Source organism: Plutella xylostella, chromosome 25 (assembly GCF_932276165.1).
Source record: "Plutella xylostella chromosome 25, ilPluXylo3.1, whole genome shotgun sequence".
Taxonomy (NCBI): domain Eukaryota; kingdom Metazoa; phylum Arthropoda; class Insecta; order Lepidoptera; family Plutellidae; genus Plutella; species Plutella xylostella.
In genome coordinates, this window is record NC_064005.1 from 2,435,619 (window position 1) to 2,452,084 (window position 16,466).

The 16,466-nt window shown below is 37.7% G+C and overlaps 2 protein-coding genes across 2 annotated transcripts; one reads left to right on the forward strand and one right to left on the reverse strand.

Moving 5' to 3' along the window:
* Positions 1-1,524: 1,524 nt before the first annotated feature.
* Positions 1,525-8,076, forward strand: LOC105381851 (serine/threonine-protein phosphatase 5; the record flags this gene model as incomplete). The annotated part of the gene is given in 9 exon segments (NM_001309144.1): positions 1,525-1,766; positions 1,912-2,153; positions 2,649-2,796; positions 3,372-3,493; positions 3,771-4,041; positions 4,479-4,709; positions 5,149-5,368; positions 7,029-7,110; positions 7,414-8,076. Coding segments are annotated over 9 exon segments (1,476 nt in total). The 3' UTR covers positions 7,477-8,076.
* Positions 8,077-9,653: 1,577 nt separating this feature from the next.
* LOC105381883 lies at positions 9,654-12,356 on the reverse strand. The gene is made up of 5 exons (XM_048630055.1): positions 11,768-12,356; positions 11,269-11,443; positions 10,753-10,915; positions 10,180-10,366; positions 9,654-9,807 (listed from the first exon to the last, which is right to left on the reverse strand). Exons 1-5 carry the CDS (start codon positions 11,842-11,844, stop codon positions 9,654-9,656), a joined length of 756 nt encoding a protein of 251 aa, XP_048486012.1. The 5' UTR covers positions 11,845-12,356.
* Positions 12,357-16,466: the final 4,110 nt, after the last annotated feature.

Genomic DNA, 16,466 nt, shown 5'->3' on the forward strand with positions numbered 1-16,466 from the left:
TTGGGCTGCTAAGTTTTATTTTTTGATTTTCACCTTGAAGAGTCACTAAAAGTCATTTAATCTGAAATTGCTGAAAACCGTTTCTAGGTATTAATAATACCTTTCATATGAACTATCATTTGCAGCTGAATCTCTTCAGGTTCCACCTGCAAACTTGAATATTCGTGAAATATTGTCAATTTTTCACCCAAAATCTGTCAGAAAGTGGCTCCTGGACACCTGCTATACCGTTTCAATGTTGATGAAACTTCTTTCAGTATTTTCTTATGTCACACCACACATAATAAACCAGGTGAGATGCGGGCAGGTCTATAGCATCTTGGTGCCCCCATACAAAATGTTAATCTTGGGCTGCTAAGTTTTATTTTTTGATTTTCACCTTGAAGAGTCACCAAAAGTCATTGAATCTGAAATTGCTGAAAACCGTTTCTAGGTATTAATAATACCTTTCATATGAACTATCATTTGCAGCTGTACCTGTTTAGGCTCCACCTGCAAACTTGAATATTCGTGAAATATTGTCAATTTTTCACCCAAAATCCGTCAGAAAGTGGCTCCTGGACACCTGCTATCCCGTTTCAATGTTGATGAAACTTCTGTCAGTGTTTTTTAATGACACAACACACATAATAAACCAGGTGAGATGCGGGCAGGTCTATAGCATCTTGGTGCCCCCATACAAAATATCCATTAACCAACAAGAGCGTCAGTAAGTAAACGTCGTATTTTTTTGAATTTATTTATTTTAGAACATATTTTAGTGTTTATATAAATACCTAGCTTTATTATTCCAATGTTTTTGGGGCTTTTTACGTGTTTTAATTGATAAAGTATGCAATGACTGAAGTGACCATCTTCAAAGGCTGCTAACTTTAGGCTGCTAACTTCACGCAGGTCCTGACAATAAATAGTGCGATTTTGAAAAGATTTTTTTATCATTGTCAGTTAGTTTAAGAAAAAAAATTGATTGATTATGGCTTTTTAAACCGATAACCGTTGGGGTAGACGAGTTCTCGAGTGGAGACCACGAACAGGCAAACGCAGCGTGGGACGCCCTCCTGCCCGCTGGACTGACGAACTTAGGCGGGTGGAGGGTAGTGGGTGGATGAGGAAGGCCGAGGACCGAGTGTTGTAGCGCTCCTTAGGAGAGGCCTATGTCCAGCAGTGGATGATTATTGGCTGATGATGATGGCTTTATAACGGATTTGTGCTTAAATAAATATAATAGATCGATTAAATACGCTCTTAAACCAAATTAGTTAAGATCCACTTCCGTTTTCAGGACTTTATAGTTGGACTGTATTTCCGGATCCGGGACCGATTTCTTTATCCGCTAAATACAGGACCATAAACAAGAGCAACTACTTTTCAGATTTTAATATTGTCTTTGAATCTTACTGTCTGTTTAAATGACTGACACACACAGAGACAGTTGACTGCTAATTAATAATGTCATGTGACAACACTAAAATATTTTTTTCCAAGGTTGGCATTACTGATACCAAATCATTCATTCATAAATTACATGTCATGAGTATTTCATTCACTCTTCTATCAATTATTTTTTCGGGAATTACGAATCAAATGGAAGTGAAATCACATTTTATAGGATCGTTCCTTGGTTAAAAGCATAAATAATATCAATTATAGCATTGTTGTGTCTGTAGCAATGGCAAGTAACGATGAAATTACCGGTGGACCAATAACTCAGGAAGATATTGAAGCTGCTGAAAAGTTGAAAAATGAAGCTAATGAATATTTCAAAAGTAAGTTCTAGAGTACTATTATGTACATTATTTTTATGCAATTTCACCCATCGGTAGCTGCTCATATCAGCTATAAGTCATAACAACTGTAGCCTTAAATATACGGTGACTGCCATTCATAACCTTAACCTAACCTTACTTTCAGAGCAAAATTACAATGCTGCGATCGAGTTGTACTCAAAAGCGATTGAAAAGAATGGGAAGAATGCAGTTTTTTATGCTAACAGGAGTATAGCTAACATTAGGCTGGAGAACTTTGGGTATGCCCTGACGGATGCCTCCAAGGCAATAGAAATAGACCGCTCTTACACCAAGGCTTACTACAGGAGAGCAGCAGCCTACATGTCCCTAGGAAAGTACAAACTAGCCCTTAAGGATTTCGAAGTTGTAAGTATTCATGATTGTTATAAATACCATGAGAGTGGGTGCATAGTTTTATGATGTGTGTTTGCTGCACTTTTGTTTAATTTTCTTTTATTATTGTTTGGTAGGTGGGAGTGAGAGAGCAAGTGATATTAAAATGAGGGATTTAGATTTAGTATCTAAGAAAACTAATTTTATTTAATTCATTTAAATTTCTGACCCAAAAGCATATTAATTTGAGCTTACCGATACCTACCCAGGTAAAACTATATTCAGCAATTTAATATCATGATTGTAAAAAAATATTATGTACTTATCCAATTTATGTCACAGGCAATCCCATAAAAAACAAAGATTGTCTTTGATTTCTTACCACTGATGTTTATAATAGATCCAATATAAATTTTATGAATTTCACTTTGGATCATCATGTATTTCCAAAGATATAAGAAGAAATTATTCAATCTAATGCTGTTTGTATGTTTAGTTTTCATTATCATATACATATCTATGTTTCAGGTTACCAAAGTTAGGCCAAAAGACCAAGATGCTAAAATGAAATACAATGAATGTAACAAAATAGTAAAGAAGATTGCTTTTGAAAAGGCCATCTCGGTGGACAAGAAAGAAGTTAATATAGCAGACTCTATAAATCTAGATGCTATGAGTAAGTTTTTTTTTTCTATGGATATTTGAATGTTTCATTTAAAGTTGATGAATGGCACATGCTATCCCAAAGAGTGGTTAGTATTATCTGCAGACCTCCATACAACTACTTAAAAGTTTAAATTGGAACACTATCTAATTTTATCTACAAGCATTTTATCAATGGGCTTAAAGATAAAGCAATAATAATTTAAATCTGTAGTGGTTTGCCATTAGCGAGTGATGGCTACTTTATTTGTTTAATTTCAAGATGTGTTGTGGAATTATTAATTTGTTACTCTGTAGACAATCTACAGGAAAATCAGCATCTGATTCAGGTTTGGGCTCTAGTAATAATATGTCTTCTAATATTCTGGGGTTAGTTTAGTGATTAATTATTAGTCTTGCTAAGGGCTTGTTTCACAATGTCTGGATACTGGCTACCTGACGGATAAAAGACATGCTGTCCTTCTCTGTAATTATGTTTTAGACAGTGAAAGCAAGTATTTTATCCTACAGGTAGCCACTATTCAGACATTGTGAAACAGGGCCTAAGAATTGAACCAGAAAATTTTAACAAATTTTATGATGTTACAGCCATTGAAGATGAGTATGAAGGGCCGGCACTTGAAGATGGAAAGGTGACTCTTAAATTTGTGACGGACCTCATGGAGTACTACAAACAACAGCAGAAACTACACAAGAAATATGCATACAAGGTACAAACAATGTTATTTACAACTCTTTAATACAGTAGACACTCATTCTGTTATCAATCGTTTAGGATGGAGCATATTGGAAAGTTGTAATAGTTACACAAATACATAAACTGCAATACTGCATTATTATAATTTCTTAGCTCCAATAAATACTAAGAAATCCATCAACGTAACAATACAGACTCACTCAATACAGGCTCTATAAATAAGTAAATCTAGTTAAAATCCAGACCACACAAAAATCTATATTTTTTTAACAAATCACCACTTTTCACAGATCCTGATCGATGTGAAAGCATACCTGCAAAAGCAACCTTCTCTCATCGACATAAAGGTACCCGATGACGCCAAGTTCACAGTCTGCGGAGACATCCATGGCCAGTACTATGATCTGATGAACGTGTTCAAACTGAATGGGCTGCCTTCGGAGACAAACCCCTACCTGTTTAATGGAGACTTCGTGGACCGGGGCTCCTTCAGTGTGGAGTGTATCTTTGTGCTGTTCAGCTTTAAGCTGCTGTATCCTGACCACATGTATATGTCACGAGGTTAGTATTATATTTAAATGCGTAGTTGTAGAAGGGAACTTTCGTTAGGAGAGGCCTATGTCCAACAGTGGACTACGGAAGGCTGAGAGAGAGAGAGAGAGAAGGGAACTTTAAGCAAATGTCGACATTAAATCTATGTCTGTCTCTTTCTGTCCTTATATATTGTCAAAGTAAGGCAGCCGTTAGCTTGAATTTCCTTTAAGAAACTCAGCAAAAGTGACTCAAAATTTAACATTTCTTATTCATGCGAGCTATGTCACTGTGTGAAAATAAGTACAAGGTACTTAAAGTTTAAAACACAAACTTTCGGCTTTAAAATATTTCTATGTATATTAAATAGAACAATGCGGACTCGGGTGTACCCTTTAAACAATGTTATAAGAAGTAGTATAACTGCCACGGCTAGTGTACGTTCTAAAAGCACCCCCAACTTCCAGGCAACCACGAGACCCTAGACATGAACCGAATGTACGGCTTCCGCGGCGAAGTCTCCTCCAAATACACCTCCCAGATGGCGGATCTCTTCACGGAGGTGTACAACTGGCTGCCTCTAGCGCACTGTATCAACAACCGGGTGATGGTCATGCACGGGGGCTTGTTCTCCAAGGATGATATCACGCTGGATGATATCAGGCGGGTGGACAGGAATAAGCAGCCGCCTGAGGATGGTAAGTTAATACTATATTTTAATGCCCTAACTTTCTACATTTGCGTCGCTCAGCCGAGCTCTTCAAGGAGTCTCATCACCCGACAAGCGCAAGGCCTTTTAATTTTCTGTTATATTTTTAACTCATACATGACAGACCCAACAACAATGCGTAGTGTATCATCAGACAAAACAGAACAGTAGGTAACAAACAGAAGAGCACTTACATAGTGGCATTTTTATTATTATCGACTCTAAAGGTAGCTTTTCAAAGAGAGCCGCCATCTATGGATATAAATCTAGCGTGCAGCGTCATCCACACTGTCGTGCGTTGACGGACACCGCGTTAGAGACGCCTTGTGACGCTGCAATCGAACGGGCACCTTTAAACTTATAAACCCATCTTCCCACACCGTGTCACTATAATTCCCGATCTAACATAAACCCTATCTTTCGCCCAGGTATAATGTGCGAGCTGCTCTGGTCCGACCCTCAACCGATGGCGGGGCGCGCGCCGTCCAAGCGCGGCGTGGGCTGCCAGTTCGGGCCCGACGTCACAGCCAACTTCCTCGCCCGCAACCGCCTCGACTACATCATCCGCAGCCACGAGGTGAAGAATGATGGGTATGAGCTGGCCCATGATGGCAAGTGTATCACGGTGTTCTCTGCGCCTAATTACTGGTGAGTTGGTTTATTTATTTACACTTTATTGTACTCAAAACAGAGGTTTAAAGACCTGCGAATAATTTAATCGCATACGAGTTAGTTTTGAGGTTTACTTACTATAATGTGGCAAGTTACTTGGCGACCCTCCTTGCGGGGTGAAAGAAGTGGCGGGGGCGAGGTAGCACGACATGCTACACACGTAGAAATGTGTGCCCGGATTAATCTCGCGATAGCTTGTAACTATTTCTGACGTAAGTAAAATTTTATTCTATGAGTGTTCCCATAAATGTCATATTTAGCTTAAAATTTATAGTTTGACAGCATTAAAATTTGGATGTTTACCTTCAAAATCTACCAATTTGAATTTATTTATGTAAAAGTGTTTTATTTTATAAATCAATTTCCATGTCACTTTCATGTTCACTCTCTGTTTGAACTTGTTCATCGTCGTCGTCATCCTCATCTTCATCATCGTTTTCATTAACTTCAATTATAAATCTAAGACAAAAACCAAAAAACATTATACCTACTTTGAAGTATAATGTACTAGAGTACGCCAGTCATATTAGTTCAGTGTACACCTATATTTTATGTTTAATTTACATTAAATTATAAATTAACAATAACATACCTGTCCAATACATCGTCAAATACTCTATCAGATTTATAATATTCGTCTTAAATTTTTATGACATGGTCGTCACAATTTCTCCACTTTTCAGGCGAATAATTAGAGAAAAGCAACTCTAAGTCTTTTATCTCTTTATCTAAGTTAGAGTCAATCGACGTTCTTGCGAGCTCGCCTTTCACGTACCGCCACACAAGTTCAATAGGATTTAATTCCGGGTGGTATGGGGGTAGGCGAAGCACGATATCACCATTTTCTTTCAAAATTTCATCAATTTTGTATTTTTTCTCTGTGTTTTGCTCATTAATTACTTTCATTAAATCACATAAATTTTGGTTGCTTTCCTAGTTACAAGAACTGACAACTGACGCACTGTCATATGGACTCTCGTCTTTGTTGTTTACTTTTTCGTATCTGACTGCGCAGTACCAACCTTTAGCCGCGTAGCATGACTGATCCGGTACGCTGTTCTACAAGAAGCCCCTATATTGAGACATTATACGATTTGCTGTTTTTAACGTTATTTTGTTGACGAATTATAGATACCTAATAATAATATACCTAATGATAATATTAAAAAGGCCTCAACACTCATCCTAAGACTAATGGTCTCAGGATCAATGATCTCATGTGGGTCGCACTCAAATTATGACAGACTATATAAGACATGTGGCCGCCTCGGCTGCGCGGCCGAGACTGCCGTAACAATGACATGCAGTGCACGCGTTCCCCTCCACCGCTACCCCTCCCGCTACCCGCTGTCGTCTTGGGTACCTCGTCCCCTCCGCGTCTTTCACCCCGCAAGGAGGGTCGCCAAGCAACTTGCCAATCTATAGGGGTCTTTTTTCCGTGTTAAAACGTAATAATATGATTATAGATTAATATAATAGTTATAATAACTGGACTGTTGGATATGGGGCTCTGAGAACCTGATCTCGTCTTAGGTTGCCGGTCCACGGATCCAGAAGGCGTCCTAAAAGCAATGTTTCCTGTTCGTTCCTTCATTGTTCCATAAATAACTCACTTAAAATGTGTTATCTTTTCCAGTGATACAATGGGCAACCGCGGCGCTTTCATCACAATGAACGGCAAGGACCTGAAGCCAAACTTCACCACTTACGAGGCTGTGGTGAGTGACAAATAAATAATTTTCAATTTGAATTTTTAATTTGTAACTTTTTAACCGAATATTTTTTTTTACCTAAATTTTAATGTGGACATAAATTATCAATTAAACTATGGCAAACTGACGGCCGCTGTATAATAGGAGGAGGGAGGTATATTGCCAGACTTACGGATAGGGCGAGATAGCATGAGTCCAGCCGCCATTGTCATATTGATTCTTTATCTGTGTGCGTTACAACACCTTTCTCTATTTCATGTTATACGTACCACCTTTCACGTAATAATATTTCCCTCTCTTTCTTTCCAGCCTCATCCAGACGTGAAGCCGATGGCGTATGCCAACTCATTCCTCAGCATGCTCTGTCAGTAGTTACCTTTATATATAACCTTATACTTTATATACCGTTACGGAAAATGCCAGACCAATTACAGCCTGTGGTTAAAGATCGTTTTGCTTCGGCCAATATTTGTAAAAAGATTTGGTGGTGGCGAGGAAACATCAAGTTTCGTTTTAATGCTGGCTAAAGTTGAGTTTTCGCGTTAGAAATAAGGTAGTGTTTCCAAATGGCATTCAGTTTTCGGCGAGTCTTTTGAATTATCAGCCAATTTACACTTGTATTTAGTCGCTGTGATTTTGAAAATCTGCGTCTACGATTTTATAAGAATATTATTCTTTGCGACAATACAGTGGATTGAACTTCTTGGTTCTATAATAGTGTATCCTAGTAGTGTTTGGATATTTGTATCGCCTGCTGTGTCGGAAAGAGATGCAATACTCACTGCCATAAGCCAGAGCGAGATAGCATGACCAGTCTAGTTACGTATACAGTAATTTGTTTTGTTATTTTAGCGCTCCTAAGCTCTTTAAAAATGCAATTCTTTTAATGTTAAAAACAAGCATCACGGTCTTGTATATAATTAAGAAATTTTATGTTTTAAATGGAATAATAAGATCACTTTTATGAAAGACGATAAATATGCATTTATTTTAAACAATCTTGTCTGTTTAGTTACCATGTTTCGTCGTTTTAACTGCTATTTTTACATTTAACTTGAACAAACTATGTAATTAGTCGACAAATCGAATTTAAAAGCAATAAGTAAAAAAACATACTCCGAAGTGTGTTTTCTCGAGCTTTTTTAATCTTTAAACACACAAGGTGCAGGCACAGTCTAGTTAAAATTTAAACATTTAAGAAGAAATACAATTGTAATTCGCACCATATTATATTATGCTACCGAAGTCACAATTAGATGCAAAAATAGCCCTCATTGCTAAGGACTGAAGTTCGAATTGTAAATAAATAATATACACCTCTCTCATTGCTAAATTTAGGTTAGTGTCGGTGCCATTACTTAGACTGAAACAACATATTTTACTCTTACTTTACACTAAATTGCCTTGAACTTTTCGGATCTTATGCCCTAGCCTTTCTGAATCATTCATTTTCAAAAAAACCCGACACATATTGTCTTCACCCCAGATAAATAAGGGATATGGGATACTATAATAAACTGCATCGCATGATACGAAACAACCCCTACAACTTTGTCACTTATATATTATCTAAAATGGTATAATTATTGAATATTTAGCTCAAAAGCATAATTAAATTTTGTATCTAAAGGTAAGATAATCTTAATCGTGGTACCTTTCATCGAAGGACACATTATATACTGGAATTTAAGTAAGACGTAGGGATAATAAAAAATAACTATTAAAATTACGTGATTCGATTGGTTTATTCAATTCAACATGGTGGCTCAGTCAGCCAATCACAGCTAAGGCAGTTTTTCTTGATTATATTCATAACATCGCGTTAAATTTAATAGTTAAAAGCAATGGTGTCAAGTCTGTTAAAAAAATACTTTGCGTTAGTGTGTATCCGGTATCGACATAATTGTAGGTTTTTTATAAGCAATAATCTTACTCTAACGTAGGTTATAAGCGAATACCCTTCATTTCCTAACGGATGCGATAAGATACGAATACTACACACCACTGTATAGTAGTTTCTTAGCAGACACGGCCCCTACGTTTTCAGTGTATTATTTACATATTATTTAGTGTAATAGCGACGGAATGAACCAGGCCGTGCCGCGGAGCATATCACAGAGTGTGGATAAGTTTTGGTGTTGACTTTAATTAATAAATTGTTAAATTTGTAATTTTAACCATGTTTTATTTGAGACTTTAACCATGTAGGCCTCGTTATGTGTACGGAGATTCACGAAAGATGACCATAAAATAATCGTAGTGTAAATTAATTTAGTAGAGATTAATGTAGTGGGCTCTTTCATGGACACTTCGTGGCATTTATTCATGTTTCTGCTGTCAGCCGAAAGAAGTAAGCCGATTACAGCTTACCACACATAACAAAATTTGGATATTATTGGTCAAGCTACGTGAACGTAAGTACCTACGTAAGTACTTTTTTTCTAGGGTTTTACTATGTTACTATAGTAAATACGAAACATTATACAAAGCAACAAAAATCAACAACAAATAAAACCACACCTTTACAACAAACAAACATTTATTCCACACTACGGAACGAGTTGAGTGAGCATTTTGACCACAGTCTTCTTGTCCATCTTGCACTTGGGGTACAGTTGCTGGCAGTCGGCTTTTGTGGACTTGCCGGCAGATACTGCGTCGAGGATGGAGGTGCCATCTAGCATGCGACGGACTAGGGAGTTTCTGGAACGTTTTTGGGATAATTAGTTTGTTTTTTTTTAATTATGGAAAATGTGCAACTCATCTGCCGTTATTCCACTAAAGACAACGGCTGGGGTAGGTACGTAAGGTAAAAAAACAGTAAAACACCTTGTCATTCTAAACCACTTATGCCATCAAACATTGTGAGGGTACACTGTAATTAAGGATGTTAGAAAAAACGGATTACTAAACTTTTGTATAATACCTTCCGATTCGATGGTTTGCATAAAACTTTTTATCCCATACAAAGTGGCGCCTCTAGCGGAAAATATAATGAAACTTTAATGTGTGCTGACGACAGCAGCTTACACAAATTTTAAAGGGCATAAATAGCAGTTCAGAAATTTCACTTACGAAGCCATAGTAGACAGCAGCGCATCGAAGTCAGTCGCGTTGCCCGCCACCACGTTCTCATTGGCCAGTTGCACGTACGAGCATGTGAGTCGCTGCATGCAGGCCGCAGAGTCTATGTTGTACCGGCTTAATGTCTCGTCTAGCTTGTTGAGCATGTCGGACACTTCTAGTACGTTCGATTCTGCACCTGAGAGTGGAGGAGGTTAGTTGGTGGTAGTTGAAAATGGTGATGTTTGGGGAAATGAGTTTGGCGAATGTAATGTCTTCTGAAGTCAGCTAGTGATAATGTTACCTATATGAGAGGGGTCAGGTTGGTTTGCTCCAGACTGTACATGCATCAAAGTTGGTAAGTACTAATTTAAAGCTCATTATAAAAATATGTATAGTGCTACTTTTGGGACTATATTATATCAGTTTAGTCACATCAGTACCTAAACCTTATTAAACTTAACTGTGGTAAATATACGAATTATTATACATAATATGTTATAAGCTCGTTCTCCGGCTCTCCCAAAGAAAACCTAAGGATTTAATAATCATAATTTCTATTGCCCTTTACAGAACTAAACTCACTTCTAGCATAGCCCCCAGGTCCGTAACCATAGGACAGTGCGTGTATGATCTTGGGCAGCACCAGCACGGCCCCGAAGCCGAGGATCGAGCCCAGCAGCACGCCTCCCAGGTCGATCTTCAGCGGCCCGTAGAGGCCTGGGGCTGACGAGCCGTACGGGACACCCTGTGGTGAGTTATGCAGTTTATTTATAGGTACCTACCGGATGTTATTGGGAAATTGGTTGACCTACCTGTCACATCCCGTGAAATCAGAGACAGTAAAAAATCTATTGTGTCTGGTTTAGGTACTGGTTACCAATGGGTCACCGGTACGTGAGTGGTTAAAGCTTAGAATTGCTTGAAGCAGGCCCTCGCTAACACATACACGCCAACACGACTTGCTCACGGGATATTTAAAAAATAGGGTCAGCTGAAATGATTCGGACTTTTCAGTTGAAGGTACTTGATTATAAAATAGGTACAGATTTTAAAAACTTCGGCAGCTAAATAGGCTTTTTAGATCATTTTTAAACTAACCGGTCCGCCAGAGCCCGACGCGCCATACGAAGAGATGCCGAACCTCTGCGTCCTTTCCGATTGGCTGTCTCTGTCTCTCGCCAGCTCCTCTCTCTTCTCAACCCTGGCCGAGGGCTCCGCCAGCTGGTCTTCAGTCCGGTAGCTGGGGCTTGGCTGGAAGCCCCTGAAATCGAAGCTGTTACTATGTACTATTAGATTTTTGGGAAGATTAGAAGAGGAAGTTTATGGGAGTCTACCAGAGTCGCGATTCTGGGTACTTTGATTACAACACTGATAGGTTATTATTATTTATGATAAAGAGTTTTTAGCCAAGACAGATTCGTTTTTGGATATTCTTGGCGCTTTCGCAAACATATTTTGTTTGACGCTCTTTGGTTTAGTCCCAGAGGTTGTAAATATTGAAAACGAGTGTTGTGAGGGTTATTCTAGCCTAGAAGGTAGTTGTATGCCTCCCGGATACTTCATGGACACCTATTTCCCAATAGTTATTGGTACTCACCCATCATCCCTATAACTGGCTTTAGCGATGGACACACCCAAAACTAGACACCCAACGAGATAAACTTTAGAAGACATCTTAAGGCGAACTGTTTCACTGGACTGATGCTTTTCAGTTCCGCGTATAGTCTTTAATACTACGCGTTCCGAAGCTTGGTTTCAAACAATTGTAGTGAGGAAACCCCTTTGTCGTATGTCCATACGGTTTTGATTGCGCAATCAATGGTGCCCATACAATGCGCTTGTCTTGCAATCTGGAGATGGTATCTTTGAGGGAAGCTAAGGGAAGAGGCTTAGAATTACTAGGTTTTGGTCTGACTAGGTGTGCTAAAGGGTGCTTAGGGTTCATGCAAAGACTTAGACTATATGTACTTATAGGTATTTAGATATTTCATATTATTATATGAATGGATGTTTATGTTGTTAACGACGTTTTAAGTTGGTGTTAGCGGGTTAGGAAGTGTGTGGGGAAATTAGAGGAAGCATATTATATTGTCTCTTACGTCGCATGACGATGATAGCATACAGTCATTAGCCCAGTTACACATTGAAGTATTTGTATGTGAGCATAAAGTTAAATGAGCTTGTTGTTTTGTGTTTTGTAGCACTTGGAAGTGGCTTCCGGAATCAGGAATGTGCCAATTAAATAGGTAATTTTATTCAAACTAAATGTGTTCCTTTATTTCAGATTTTTCATGTGGAATCTTCAAATTTTGTGTGTGTGTATGTGCTTATATCGAACCGGTTAAAATGGGCTCACATAACAAAAAAAATGTAGTATTTTCTTTTTAAATACGTTTTCTTTAATGGCAAGAGGTACCTACACAGTTTTTTGATATAGGTACCTACCTATACTATATATTTAAAGGTAGCTCACTTTTTTCTTACTCCTTTTTCTATGCACTAGCCTCTAGAAGTTAACTTCAATTCCGCCAGAAACCTTTCTTTTGAAGCTACGTTTTTAACTTGTAAATTATTCAGCGTTAGTTATCAAATAACAAAATCATGTTTATTGTGTCGCTCCTCTCGCGTATGGGACTAAGCATTTTTGCCCAAAATTATTCAGAGCATAAATAAACGCTTGCCATTGTAGAGTTTGTTGATGCAATCCATTCATTTCTAATAGAAACATAGGTAGTCGTATGTATACAAGGTTTAGTTGTGACAAAATCACGTATCTTTGAGTAGGCACATAGCTAGTTACCCAAACTTTTATTTAAGTACTTAATTCAATGTAATTATCAGTTACCTATCAATAATGTGGCAATAAGATAAAGGTTATTGCTTCAATTTAATTCATAATTTTTAACTGCAAAAAAATATATAAATACACTCTTCAACACGGTAGGTAGGTGAGATTTTGTGGTCTAATGAACTTAATTAGATTTCCGATGGGTCTTTAACATGGTATTGGAAACATTTATCAGATAGTTAACTAATTATAATGATTATGATATCTATAAAACTCTGTTGAAGATGCGAGTACTTATTTAACTTTGTGATAAAGCCACCAGTGTTAATTATTTTAAATGCTTATAATGCACCATAGCGTTGAACAAAACAAACAAACAATGATGTTTATTTTGTCCTTGAACAAGATTTGAGAGATTTCTAATAAATAACGTATAATCCTATTGTAGCGGAGATTACGTAGCGTAAAAACGGTACAAATCACCTTATGATTTTACCATAGAGCTAGTAGCGAATAGACAGTAGGGTAAAACTGCCAGTTATTGGCCAACTAAGCGGATTGGCCACTTCAAAGCTGAATTATTTCATACAGATTAAACCAAAATTGACAGATGGTGTATGAATGTAATCTAGAAAAGCTACTTTTGCCTCGCAGTAAATCAATAATTTATTTAGAAAACTATAACCGATAAAAATATATATGTTATTGCAAACCTGTGTAAAATTGCAGTTATTGGCCAAAAAAATCACTTACCGGCCATCCATAGACTGGTTATTGGACACAGGAAATAATTTTATTAAAAAGCTTTAAACCTCTAAAAAATAGTAATAAATGTTGTCTCTTTTAATAAAAACTTTATTAAAATCAGTTGCAGAATAATATTAACTACGGCTAAACTTCAAAAACAAAAAAAAACAATCAACTTTCTAAGAATAAAATACTAGAAATATAACATTTATATACGACAAGTTTTTTGTATACATAATTATATAATTAGTTAATAAACACCGTTCCTGCGTACTTTACATACAACCAATCAAGCAAAGCAAGATCTACCAACGCTGTACGTGCGTATTTTATTCATCGTCATAGAATCATCATCAGCCAATACTCATCCACTGCTGGACATAGGCCTCTCCCAAACATAACACTCGGTCCTCGTCCTCGGCCTTCCTCATCCAGCCACTACCAGCTACCCGCCTAAGATCGTCGGTCCAACGGGCAGGAGAGCGTCCCACGTTGCTTTTGCCTGTTCGTGGCCTCTATACGAGAGCTCGTCTAACCCAACGCTTATCGGTTCTTCGGCAGAATCGGGAGATATGACTGCCATTTTATCTAAGCACATTTTGGCAGCTATATGTCGGTAAGCTTAGTTTTTTGACAGATAGACCCTATTTCTGATACGATCTATCAGAGCAACCCCAAGCATATAGCTCTCTCCATAGCATGTGCACTTTTAATCGGTGCACCAGTCTGCACCATACGTCATCACTGTGCAGGATGCAGTGGTTGACTAGACTTTTGTCTTCAGGCTTTGAGGGATGCCTACAGGTTGAGAAGCAGCATTCAGGCCACTTAGCATCCAGCTGAGTTCCGGCAGACATTCTGCCATATTGACGATGTCGTCTGCGCAGCAGAGGTGTGACATTGACATGTGTCCGTTCCAGTCCAACGTCTTAAAGACATCTTCTAAATTCTAATGCATCGGTCTTCAGTTTCTGAGATATCACATCTCCCTGTCTCACTCCTCGTTGTTTTTGGATAGGTCTTTTCTTGTGGTCCTGTACTTGGACAGTCATAGTAGCAGCATTGTATAGACATCTCAACGCCCCGATATAGCGACAGTCGATTTAGCATCTCTCTAAGGAGTCCAAAACTGCCCGTCTCGATGGAGACGAAGGCTTTCTCATAATCCTCAAAGGCTAGACACAGAGGCTGATTATACTCTTCGGTCTTCTGTATAATCTGCCTTACTGTGTAGTGTGTGTAGATCTATTGTACTAAAGTCTTTTCGAAACCCAGCTTGCTCTGGGGGCTGAAACTCGTCGAGCTTTTGGGCAAGACGGTTCGTCGATCGATATCCTTCAATAAAATATTGTTGAATTTCTGAAAACTATTTTCTATTGTCTTATGTCTTGTCTTTTATGAATTTGAAGGCTTCATTTAAGTCATCTGTCTTCGTTTAGGTGGCATCCCGTTGCTGATGGTTTGCGCATTTAGTAACAAAATACATTTTTTTTTTTTAATACCACTAAATACTGGCCACCTATGCCAGTAACTGAATTTAATTGATAAAAGTGCGTGATATTTTGCCACACGATACTACAACTTATAAATATTGTGAAAACAGTCGATTTTCATCTAAATAGAGTACTTACATTTTTATTTAGTTATTGGCATAGGCGGCCAGTAACATAAAATTTGCAATATATTGATTCAATTATTGGCCACCTCCATAAACTCACCTTCCCAAAGGTAATTGCATGAAACTATAATATATTAATAAAACTTACCATTAACACCATATAAATATGCTAAAGAAATCACTTAAATTGCGTTCAATCACCAATAATGTCAATTTTGAAGAAATGTGTTTCGTTAAGAAATACGTTACTCTGAAGCGTGCACGCAGAAGTCCGACCGCCAACTGTCAGAAAAAGGCGGCATAGTATGGCGCTTTTTTTCATAGTGGCAAAAAATTGTACTAAAATCAAAGTCAGTTAGATAACAAAGTTCTATTAAAAAACACAGATGGCAGGTGATGCCTCATTCCTTATTTTATGACTTTTAAGTTTATAGTGGCCAGTAACTAACGATGGCCAATAACTGGCAGTTTTACCCTATAACGATGTTGATTCTGAAGGCACAAAATTTAATTTTAGCGATGTCTACATACATTTGGCAAGACCATAATGAGATTTAAAAAAACTCATACTGCCAGTTTCTATAACTCTATCTATCTATAACTGGTAGTTACTTTCATAATTTAGATTATTACTTTTGATTATGTCAAAATCGTATGAAACTACCAGTTATGGATTGATAGACATATAGAAACTGGCAGATAATAAACAATTTTTAGGGCCGATTTTTCAATGCTCAGATAGACAGATAGATAGCGTTTATTCGACAGATAGCGAAATATTACATTTTTCAAATGTCAGATAGAGCTTATTCGTCCAATAACTCAGTTAACTGGAGAATAAATCTATCTGCTGCTTGGGCCGCCAGATAGGGCTTATTCGATTGATAATTTGACATTTGAGGTTATTGTAAGTTCTTTTTTGCGTTTATACCAATTCTAAACTACCGAGCGCAGAGAATAATCGTCATTTTCAATGGATATTTTCGATGATATTGATGATATGGCGATCGAAGAAGAGGCAGTAATGAACGAATATATTAATCCATTTGAAAGGAAAGTCACAGTCGTCAAAACGAGGCCTGATTCATTATAGTATGGGGGATGCAAAAGAATTTCATCGCCGAAAGGCACCAGACTAGAAAC

What these genes read in the sequence shown, in the direction of transcription:
- LOC105381883 (XM_048630055.1), bottom strand. Translation starts at nt 11,844, where the DNA reads ATGTCTTCTAAAGTTTATCTCGTTGGGTGTCTAGTTTTGGGTGTGTCC. An exon ending in ACCTGGGGGCTATGCTAGAA is followed by an intron (nt 10,367 to 10,752) that starts GTGAGTTTAGTT and finishes CTCCACTCTCAG; the next exon opens with GTGCAGAATCGAACGTACTA. An exon ending in CTGCTGTCTACTATGGCTTC is followed by an intron (nt 9,808 to 10,179) that starts GTAAGTGAAATT and finishes AAAACGTTCCAG; the next exon opens with AAACTCCCTAGTCCGTCGCA.